Source organism: Diabrotica undecimpunctata, chromosome 1, assembly GCF_040954645.1.
Source record: "Diabrotica undecimpunctata isolate CICGRU chromosome 1, icDiaUnde3, whole genome shotgun sequence".
Taxonomy (NCBI): domain Eukaryota; kingdom Metazoa; phylum Arthropoda; class Insecta; order Coleoptera; family Chrysomelidae; genus Diabrotica; species Diabrotica undecimpunctata.
In genome coordinates this window covers 196,667,649-196,679,970 of record NC_092803.1, presented here as the reverse complement: position 1 = coordinate 196,679,970, position 12,322 = coordinate 196,667,649, and the positions used below count along the sequence as shown (strand labels likewise).

Sequence of the window (12,322 nt, the reverse complement as noted above, 5' to 3'; positions counted from 1 at the left end):
CAGTCAACTATTTCCCGCTAATATTGCGAATTTCAACGTCCTCGCTCCAGTCTCAGCAACTAATTAAGGCCAGGTCCATCCAAAACAGCAGTCACACAGCAAAACATTGATGCGGTTCGTCAGCTAATCAAGGATTACCGCCGTGTAACATACCGGGAGATAGAGGCATCTTTGGACATTTCAAAGACCTTGATCCAAAATATCCTACATCAAGAACTGAGTATTACGAAGTTGGTTTCTCGTTTTATCCCTCATTTGCTCACAGAAGAGCAAAAAGCGGTTTGTGTCAATTGTCGAAATTTGTGTCGAAAAACATTGGAACAGTTCATTACAGGAAGCTCAGAAAACGTTTATAGTATTATAGTATTATATTTACTCATACGAACCGGAAAATAAACCACTGTGTGGGTGTTTCACGATAAGGAAAAATTAACAAAAGTGATCCGTTCTCGAAATGTGTCAAAGAAAATGGTCGTAACTTTTGTGTCAAAATCTGGTCAGGTGGCAACAATTGCTTTAGAAGGTCGAAGAATGGTTACTTCTGATTGGTATATAACCGTTTGTTTACCAAAAGTTATTGTGAAACTTTGACAAAGCAACACACAACGGCGAATTATTTTACATCAGGACAATGCAAGCGCTCACACTGTCCAAAAGACAATAGAGTTTTTGTAGCTTCAAAACATCGAATTGTTAAACCATCCACCGTATAGCACCGATCTAAGTCCCATCAACTTATTCACGTGCCCAAAGATCAAGAATTCAATGCGTGAAGTCGGCAGAAGAAGCCATCGATGCCTTTAAAACAGCAATTTTGCAGGTGTCAACTGAAAACTGGAATAACTGCTTTACCAATTGGTTTGAACATATGCAAAAGTGTATCGATCTTCATCATCATCATCTTTGGCTCGACAATCCTTTGTGGATCTTGGCCTGCTCTAAGATTCGTCGCAATTCTGTTCGGTTTCTGGCAACATGTTGCCATCTTCTGATTTTTAATATCCGTAAGTCGGTTTCAATTCCATCTAACCACCGAATTCGCGGTCGGCCTTTGCTTTTTCTTCCTACAGGTGTTCCTGTGGTTAGCTTTTTAGCAATCGTATTTTCTGGCATTCGTATTATGTGTCCAGCCCATCTAAGTCGCTGTGTTTTAATGAACGTTATGACATCTGGCTGATCAAAGAGCTGATACAATTCAAAATTATATCTTCTGCGCCACTGCCCTTGGTCGTTTATAGCTCCAAATATTTTGCGGAGTATTTTACGCTCAAATATTCCCAAAAGTCTTTCATCTTTCTGCGTTAGAGTCCATGTTTCTGCTCCATATGTGAGGACCGGCCTCAGCAATGTTTTGTATATAATAATTTTAGTTTTTCTTTGAATGTTTCTTGAGTGGAAATGCTTTTGGAGTCCATAGTATGCCCTATTTGTAAGATTTATTCGTCTTTTGATTTCTTCGCTTGTTTTATTGGTAGCTGTCAATAGCGACCCAAGGTATGTGAAGTTGTCAACACGTCCAAAGGTATGACTTCCAAAGACTGTTTCTCGTTCCTCATTTGCTATCGGATCCTTTGTAACCAACATGTACTTGGTTTTGTCTTCGTTGATGACTAGACCGACCTGTTTCGCCGCTGTTTCTAATTATAGGAGTATTGCTCAACATCTTGCTTGCTACGCCCTATTATGTCAATGTCATCAGCATATGCTAAGACTTGTATCGATCTATTGTAAATAGTACCGCCATCCCTAATTCGTTTATCGATCTTGGTGGGACATATTTTGAAAAGCAATAAAGTATTTTAAGTCTATATATTTTTTTGTCTTTATGGCTATATACAAAACGAAAAAGGGACCAAACCTATCGTTGGAACCCCTTTAGTTACATTTTATTGCGTTTTATCAACTGTTCGAGGAACTTCTTCGAATTTACTTGAAATACTTAGAATTTCGGATAGGTCTTTCTAGATACTCCTATTGTATAACTTTATAATCAGTCTTTTTACAAATTTCTGTGATTATAGTTGAATCTCTCATCGGTTTTTTGACAAAATTCTTTAGTTTCTCATGGAGTTTCAAAAACGCTTCTTCTACAGATTTTCTAGAAGTTTCATCGATTATTCCGTTTTTAATGGTCGCCTGTTGCTGATAACTTCCTTCAATTCTTCTTGAAGTTTTTTTAAACTCTTAGCATTAGAATCTTTATGTTGTTACTCCAACTGCTCCCGCAACTGCTTCACAGTAAGATGTTTTAGCAACATCGTTGAACGAACACACGCATGTTCAATAACACGTGTTTAGTTTTTCGACTTCCAACGCATATATAAATTGTTTTCACGAATAATTAACGTAACCACTTTAAATCTATTTTAGGTCAGTGGCAAAACTGTCCAATACCAACAAATCTTCGGATATATCCAACACAACCACATCCGCCGCAGATGCCAACAATGCACGTCCCACCGCCATCAGTTCACCCATACGGAAAAACATTACCGACATATCCTCCATACCCGTCTCCTCAAGGAAATCAGGTCAACATGGGAAATAATCAACCGCCTTTACCGCAGATTCCTCTACAGTTGCCTCCACATCAGTTGCCGCCGAATACACTGCCAAGCCATTTACCTCTACAACAGCCAACGATGCCACTGAATCAAATTCAAAGTCATATACCACTACCGCAAACTTCATTGCCAACACAGCTACCGCCGTTACCCGCGGGTATGCCACCTTTACCAACGACGACCTTGCCACCGCTGCCGCAAGTAAGTAAATGTTCAGTCTGTTAAATTTTTATGTTACTTTTATTACATCTTGGCATTAAATTTGTTTGTGTCTCTTACTTAGCTACCACCGATCGTTCAGTCAATTGAAGAGGACCCATCTCAAGTCAAATTCGCCGGACCTATTCCTCCACCTGTGAAATTACCCCCGAAATGGAAGTGTGCTAAAGACAAGTATGGCCGACCGTACTATTACCACATCAAGATCAGGAAAAGTCAGTGGGAGCCTCCGCCTCTCGATCCACCCGAAGAAGCTGTGGAATGTAAGTTATTAAAATCTTTTGTATTTGTAGTATAATTTCAAAGCGTTTTATCTTTTTCTAGGTTTTGCAGATCCAAAAGGTAAAAGTTTGTTTCAAGAGTTTTATTTAAAAACATTCAGTAATGGATTATAAAAAAAAACTGCCTTGAAATAAGGAATTCTTGATGCTTTATTAATTCTTCACTTTTTCTGAAACTAAAAATGTCCTGAGTAGTCTCAGGCGTATGAAAATAGATAATAATTAAAATATCAAAGTAATCTTTAATAAAGTACTTGATCTACTATGCTTTTGATGAAAAAGTAACAACAAGCTGAAGTGTTAAAAAAGTAAGAATTATAAATAGAAATCAATAGATGTAGGTCGATTGAAAGACAAAAGGATAAATTATCAGGCTGTCAATAAAATAGATCAGGATAATATTGACTATAAGACAGTCCAAATTATAGTCAGAACAAATAACATTAAAAAGTCTAGTGCTGGATAGAAAAAGCAAACGCATAATAAATATTATGTCGAGGAAATAGTCAAAGGTGGAGACAACTAAAATTTCTTCACAAAGGAATTAAAATTATATACGATGTGTGTTCAAACAATACATGGAATGGAATTTGCGTTTTTGGAAAAAAATATTTATTTATTCTTCTACATTAATGTTGTCTCCTTCAAAGTAGTCCCCATCAGATATTATGCTGTGACAATGCTTCTGCCAATCATTGAAATACATCTCAACCTCGATCTTTGGGAAGATCTTTGGTATAGCCTTTAGTTCTATCAGCTTTGAATGTCATGTATGCTTGTGAAACGATGGCACTTAAGAGTTTTCGTTATTTTTGTAAAAAGTCACACGGAGCCATCTCTGGCGAATGTGAAGGCCGGGGCATCATTACAGTATTGTTTTTGGCCAAAAATTCACAAAAACAATGAAGTGTGATTTCGTGCATTATCGTGATTCAAATGAGAAACCAAGAATGTTACGGCCTTCTCCAGCTGATTCTCCAAGGGAAAGTAAATGGTAAGAGAGGACCGGGAAGAAGACGCATTTCCTGGCTTCAAAATTTGCGAAAGTGGTATAACACGACTACCACTGAACTGTTCCGCGCTGCAATAAGCAAAGTGAAGATAGCCGTGATGATCGCCAACGTCCGGAACGGATAGGCACTTTAAGAAGAAGATCGTGATTCAAAAGCCATGAGTTGTTTTTCCACAAATCCGGTCTTTTTTCGGATTTCGGCCATTAAAATCAAATAACACAGTGAGCATAACCTTCACGTTCGACCGCACAAATTTTGCTGGCATGAGTTTCATACCCAAAAACGTTTGAAAAATTGTCGCGGTATGAGCCAATTGATATGCCAACTTTATCAACGACTTCTCTGATTGTGATTCGTCGGTCGTTCATAACCATTTCTGCCACTTTTTTTACGTTTTCATTGGTTCTTGATGGTTCATATTGGAAACGCTTACACCACTCGTAAACACTTGTTTTTTTTTTCATACCATACCATTACCATGGGCCTTTATTAACATTTCACACACTTTGTTAACACTTTTGCATTTTTTACGCAAAATTTAATAAAAATTCTTTGATCCATATTTATGATATGGGAAGGGGCTCGTACATTACGTATAAGAAGAATCATAAAACTGCCGGTTTTGACTGCCGCGAAAAATAGGAAAAACATACTAGACATGCATGTGAAATAGTATACAGTGTGTAAAAGCCAAATGGAATAAATTCATTATTTAGGTTACTGTACATATTTATAAAAAATCCCGAAACACGTCAAATTTAAATTATAACTTGACATTCTTTAACGTGAAAATGCAACCCCTACCTTCAACCCCCTTAGAATGAGAGGTACAACCCCCAATTTTTAAAATATTAAGTATAGGCTTGTGATATATCGTTTGAAAGGTCTTTTCATTCTCCATTCAAAAATGTTGTCGCTTTCAAGTTTATTAAGATTAATTAAGATAAAATAAATTAAAATCATGTGGTTACCGAAAATCACTAAAATATACTCAAAACTTATTTCCCGTTTAGGTCTTGATAATGAGAAAGTGAACAAGAACCATAACAATGTGGTTTTTAGATGGTAACCATTAAAAAACTTTAAAGAATTTCCGTGGCAACGTTATTTTAATACGCATTAGTAAATTGTTTTATTTAAGTTGTTAGTATTTGAATTTAAGTAAAAAGTTCGTTCAATTCAATTCTGAAAAATGGTTAGATTAACGGAAATGCATAAAATAACAGTTTTACAAATGATTTGTTACGGAGATAACACCCGAACATAACAAGAAGTAACTCGCCTATTTCATGAGAAATTTCCTAATTTACCGCCTATATCCCAAGGAACAATAAGTAAAATAGAGAAGCAGTTTCGCGAGTTTGGTCATGTAAGGCAGATAAAAAAAGGAGCTGCCAATGCACTGAGTGATGAACTCAAATTAGATGTGTTGCTTGAGTTTCAGGAAAATCCACATACATCGAGTAGACAGGCATCCACTACATTCAATGCTAGCCATACATCGATAGTAAACATATTAAAAGAAAATAAATTTCATCCCTATAAGATGATACCTACTCAGGAGCTCATGGAAGACGATTTTGATAGAAGAACTTTTTTTGTGAGCAAATGATGGACATGTTGGGTAACAATATTATCCAATTAGAAGACGTTATGTTTTCTGATGAGTGTACTTTTTCACTTAACGGTCATGCTAATCGGCAAAATTGCCGCTACTGGGCCACGGAAAATCCTCACTGGATGAGAGAAGAACACACTCAATACCCCCAAAAGGTTAATGTTTGGGCAGGGATTGTAGGAAACAATATCATTGGTCCCTTTTTCATTAAGGGCAACTTGAATGGCAACAATTATTTGGCACTACTTCAAAATGATGTCATTCCAACGTTGGCAAATTTATATCCTGATCCAGGAAACCCTCAAGTTCCAGCGAATACGATATGGTTTCAGCAGGATGGAGCACCACCACATTACCAACTTAATGTCCGGCAGTACCTCGATACAATATTTCCCAATCGGTGGATAGGGAGGCGAGGATCGATTGAATGGCCAGCGCGATCACCTAATCTTACATTATTAGATTTCTTTTTATGGGGATATGTGAAGAGCCATGTGTACAAAACTAAACCTTCTGATTTAAATGACTTAAAAGAACGAATAACGCTTGCGATTAGGTCGATCACGCCTGTTATGTTAAATAATGTTAGAAGACAGTTTTATTTGAGATTAGGATGTTGCCAAGACGTTCGCAGTGAACATTTTGAACATCTACTTCATTAACATTCATAGTTCTTTTTCGTGTTCTACATTTTATTACGTTTTGCATTACATTTTAGTTTTTGATTGTATTGTAGCGAATTTCGGTAACCACATGATTTTAATTTATTTTATCTTAATTAATCTTAATAAACTTGAAAGCGACAACATTTTTGAATGGAGAATGAAAAGACTTTTCAAACGATATATCACAAGCCTATACTTCCTATTTTAAAAATTGGGGGTTGTACCTGTCATTCTAAGGGGGTTGAAGGTAGGGGTTGCATTTTCACGTTAAAGAATGTCAAGTTATAATTTAAATTTAACGTGTTTCGGGATTTTTTATAAATATGTACAGTAACCTAAATAATGAATTTATTCCATTAGGCTTTTACACACTGTATAAGGAGAAACATTTATTTTCTGCCTACTTACTAACCGAAATTAAATAAATGCAGTATTTAGTTAAAAATTTCATGTATAATATACTGTCCCTATATACTGGTCGCTCGAGCGACCACAATTGTGTCTGTGTACAGCTTATTTCGATAATACGTACAGATATAAACTTTTGTTTATAATCTTGTGTGTTATTGTTTAATTAAACTTACAACTAAAACGTCAGGTTTATTTCATTTTCAGCTTCAGACTCAGACTCCAGTTCAGACACAAGTTCGGTCAGTTCGGATTCCAGCTCGGAAAATTCTGACAGCGACGAAGAAGTGGACGACACGAAGTTGCTGTTAGAAGTTCGCAGACAAATGGTACATCTACCGCAGATAAAACCTCCTGCTTTGCAACAGGACGACAGCCCACAAGGAACTCCGAGTCCGGATGGCGAAAAGTCCTACGAAAGAGAGTTCAACGTCGACGAAATAATACGCAGGAGTTTCGCGGATGACGACGTGAAAAGACCTTCGATAGACATGAGACTGAAAGAACTTGAACTGTTTAAAGATGATCATCCATCGAGGAAAAAGCGAAGAGCTGGATTGTGCGAAGAAATTATGATTAGTGTAAGTATCTTCTTCGTTTTAAGAATTAACAACCTGAGATATAATAACAAGAAATCGAAAAAAATATTGTAATTGAGATAAGCCATGGAATATTGATCACTCCCACACAATTCAAAATAAATGTAGATGACCTAACCTAAGATAATATAAAACACTTCTAAGTGCTTTTTTGTTATTTTTGTAACATATACAAGGGATCTATTTGTCAGGAATGTAATAAAACTCGTAAACAAAGTCATTCAAACATTCTTTGTGTACACAAATGTATGCAAATTTTTGAAGTATACGAAAATCGTGCGAAATGTGCTACATAAGAAACTAACCACTTTAGAATCGAGAATTCTAGTCATGTCATTGGCGTTTGCGGTGAATCAGTGACTACCTTTGAGAATTAATTTAATAATAACTTGTTTCAATCTGCCTAAATCCAATAATGAAATTGTAAAATGCATTGTATAGGAGCATTCATAAGATCACATTGGACAAATTTACAACAAAATGAATAAGGTAGTTCAGGAAAATAATTTAGAAGGGCACAAATATTTTCATGTTCGTCTGGTCAAGTATCTTTCAGTAGTAATAAATGAGAAATAAAGACTTTTACTGCCCCATAATAGGCAGCCATAATAAGTAACTGTTCATCAAACAAGTATTTCTACGTTTTATTTTTGGATGTGGATATAAAGGGTGAAGAAAATTTCAGTGTTAATGATTGTAAATTTTTAGTTTTTGTAGTTTAATTGTATAATTGTAGTTTTAACACAGAATCATAGATTCTTAACAACAAAATATTTAGTGATTGTCAAACTATACTTATAAATAATATATGTATAATATAAAATAAACAATAATGGATTTCTTAAATATTGTCATAAATCGTGTATTTCACTCGGTATTTATAGGTATTGTGACTTACCGTTAATCTACAATTTAACCCTTTAATGGGATATTTTTAAGACGAATATTTTTGAAAAATGTAAAATCAAATAGAAGTTAATAAGTTCGTAATAAAAAAAAAACAGAAATTATCTTCAAACCTTTTATTAGGTGGTTAATATTGCTACCAGTACCATCATCTGCAAATTACTGGTAAAGTTTTCTACCGCTACATTCTACCTTGAAGATCTAGATAGAAGGGATATCAATGGGATAGCCAGATTTTGCACAGCCAATTGTCCATATATTATTCCTCTCTTCGCTGGCTTCATTGACATACGGGGTCGGGCTGACTCAAAAAAGGCTCCAACTTTAATTCTAAAATAAAGGCGCTAAATACCTCTCCTAAGCTTTTTAAATCAAATTTCTTTTACAGTAGTCTCTCTTTATAACGATTTCCTATATAACGATAATTTCCCTATAACGATGAAAATAGTAAACGTTGTTTGGTTCGTCATAAGGACAATGTATTAATTATTTCTCTATTTCGATATCGTTTTCTCTTTATAGCGATGACTTTTCAGCGTTCAATAATGATGGCAAATGTGTTATTGTGTTTTTGAAAAAGACTTTTGATAGAATTGGTTGAGAACAATGATGATCTCAAACTAAACGTTCTTGACGCCATCCTAATGACTAGTAAATCCTGTGACGAGGTGACTAGCAATACGATAAAACATTCTTTTAAGCACGCAGGATGGCTGGAAGATCAAAGATTGACTTAGGGTGAAGATCCTGAACAGCTAACCTGCAGCTAGTTGTTTGGGCCAGACACTTTGAACTTCTTATCACCTACGGACCGGAAGAGCTAACATAGCAAGTTAATGAAAATGTAGCTACAACATCTGGACTTTCTGACGAGGGCATCCTACAAGCACTTCGTGTAGAAAAAGAAGAAGAAAACAGTGATCCGGAAGTGGAAGCAGAGCCAGAACCAGTTTCGACCCCTCAGCCAGAATTGGGTGCGGCAAAAATACTTCATCGGTCGTTCATCTACCAGGAAGACGATATGAGTGTTGCGGAAGATTTTATGCGTCTTCAGAACAAGGTCAGGTCAGTTCTGTGGATAGGGGAAAGGAAACGGACTAGGATGACAGACTTTTTCGTCAATGTAAGCTAAATATAGGATGAAATATTTTTTTATACCTTGATGAAAATACTGTACAGTACCATATTATTTTGTTATTGTACAGTACACTTACATTTTTTAATTGTACAGTAATTTTTTTGTATTGTATTGCTTATATCATTCTTTAATAAATCCATGTTGTGTACAGTATATACAGTGTTAATTGATTTATAATTGTTTTAATCAATTATTTAAATTACAATAGGTTAGTTAGTACAGTATTATTATTATTACAGTAACGATTTTTGTCTCTCTCTGTATAACGATCTCTCCTTATAGCGATGAAAATTACCGGTCTCTTGCAAATCGTTATAGAGAGAGAGGACTGTATTTACTTAATTTAAGCTTTTTAAATCAGCCAAAACCAAAGCTAAAGAGAAGTTTCTCCCTGCCCCTTATACTCCGTTATACTTTTTGTGCTCCCTGAATACTCCAATAAATGTTTAAAAAGTGTGAGTAATTTTTCAACTGCTTCTACAGAAGAATCTACTCGTTAAAAATATTTGAGAAAAATCATGGTGACCTTTCTGAATTGTTTTATAGTTTTTAGTGAGCTCCAAGGCTCCATGTAAAATACTTTCGAAAATGGGAGTATTTTAGTGAGTATTTTACATTATCCGAAATTCGAAAATTTAGAAGTAAATACCACTGCGAAGAGAAAAATCTAAATCGGTTAAAACCGTGACAGACAATTAGAATAGGAATTAATTCAAAAAAGTCGTTTGAAGTAATTTTGGAAATTCGGCTCATCAACAAGTATTTCTTCTGTTTCTGCTTCGTCTTCCCCTCCTTCTTCTTCATCTTTTTCTTTTAGTTCTTTGAAATATTCATTAAGAACAAAGAAAAAATTATTATCATACATATTTTGAACAATATTTTTCTTTTAAGGGTTATAGCGAGAATATACTATTTTTCTGTAAAGGCACCGAAAAAATAGTCGGCACTTGCTAGAGCGGACTACTGTTATCGAGGTGAGCCAGTATCAAAATTTTTAAGAACTTTTTCACAGTAACGACATCTTCGACCCTTTGTCGAAAAAAAAAACCAGGATGCCAAAAACATCCTTTAGTTCTTCCACAGTGACTTCTAAAAATTTTTCTAGCTGCACTACATAGATATTTGATTCCTCCAGAATTTTTTCACAGATTTCATCATTAAAAAGAGCACTGAAGAAATGCAAGAGGTGGCATTTTCTAGAAAGTCAATGTTGACATTTGAATTATGACTAAAATGAAATTAATTATAGTCTAAAATTAATTAAATCGAGTGCTACACTTAGCCGAAAAGGGTACAAGTGAAATACAGATTTCTGTATCAGACTGCATTTCTGCATAGAAACTAATTATCATCATCGGTATCATCCAGGTGTTGACAAACTTTTCCAGTTATCTTGCAGTAAGATGGCGATTGCCTTCGTATTTTCGCTCACTGAAAAAAAAGTTTCTCTAAATGTTCACCCAGAACATATTTTCGCAAAAACGTAAAAAGATATCTCATTTTTATATGAAAGACTAGAAGATACACTAACATTCTTCTTCTTCTTCTTTACGTGCCATCTCCGCGACGGAGGCCGGCAATCATCATGGCTATTCTGATCTTATGTGCATCCGTACCATTCCCTCAAGTTACGCAGTCATGAGATTCTTTTCCTTCCTACACTTCTCTTGTCCTGGACTTTCCTTTGTATAATCCATAATACATTCTTACATCATGCAATTCCTCAATTTGTTTTTTTATTCATGGAAAATAGTTGTCAAGTTTGTAAAAAAATAGGTTAGGTATGTTGGCAATGTTTAATAGATTGAATTAACCTCAATACTTAGTCTGTATTATGGCAAAACGTTTTTCACGCTATATTTTATACAACTACCCTTTTTATTTTCCAATATTTCAATGAATAAACTAAGGAAAAACTAGAATACATTACTATATCAACAACACCAGTAGAGTACTCTACACAAATTCTTCTTACTGGTAGCTATCTTTACCGCTCAACCACCTTCATTTGTGCAAGTATACACAAGTCTAGTGGTGTCTAATTTCACCAGGGATCATTTGCATCAGTACTGTTTGTGCTTGCACAAAAAAGGTTAGAAAAATAACTTTTTTCAACAGTGGTAATTATAGCTACCACTGACATTTAAAGGGTTAAATTGGACATTAAAAATTTAAAAATTATGCAAGGCTTAATACTGATGTAATAAACACCTGAATGTTTCTGCTTTTTTGCAGCACTAATTTATAATTGTTATATCCATTTTATCAAACATTTGTTACCAAGAAAGCATATTAGTCAAATATAGAGCAAATTACTTAAATACAGCTACGTAATTCATAATTCGTAGTGTAGTAAAATATTTTGCCAATCTCAGTTTTGAAAATATTTGTTTATCTAATTATGGGTATTAAAATATTCTTAGATGTCCTTATCGTCTTCATAATGTACATGCTTTGTAGTTTATTTATATAGAATAAATATTATTTTATTTATTAATTATGGAAAAAAAATAAGAAATAAATAATTGTTACACCATTCAGGTTCTGGAGCCAAGAAATTCTTCTTTTCTCCATTGTCCTCTTTTTCTATACACATTCTCCTAAAGAACGAATTGTAACAAGCCTAATATCCACTCAGTTCTCATAATATGGCCCATTCCTTGCGTACTCGTCATATATTTTTCTTTGATCGATCCTCTATATATGTACTACTGATAATGACCTCACAATTTTCTTTTTTGTCATGCGGCAGAAGCCGATTACGGCCCACTCATCTAGCACATCACCTGGGATCAAATTTGGTGAGAAGGTATGTAAATTCAGTTGATGCTAAGGTTTGGGTCATTTGTAGACCAGAAAAATATACGTGGTATGACCAGAGAATTCAACGGTATATTGGATTCCGAGCTGA

General features: G+C 34.9%; 1 protein-coding gene across 2 annotated transcripts in view; it reads left to right on the top strand.

Annotated features, from left to right (window-relative positions):
* Positions 1-12,322, top strand: part of Set2 (SET domain containing 2) — a 48,775-nt gene that overhangs the window by 27,587 nt on the left and 8,866 nt on the right. Inside the window, exons 14-17 of one of the 2 annotated variants that reach the window (XM_072520954.1) lie at positions 2,371-2,765; positions 2,848-3,046; positions 3,108-3,125; positions 6,976-7,349. In XM_072520954.1, coding sequence (XP_072377055.1) covers positions 2,371-2,765; positions 2,848-3,046; positions 3,108-3,125; positions 6,976-7,349 — 986 coding nt within the window. The remainder of the gene's footprint in view (positions 1-2,370; positions 2,766-2,847; positions 3,047-3,107; positions 3,126-6,975; positions 7,350-12,322) is intronic. The other variant, XM_072520955.1, reaches the window with a different exon arrangement.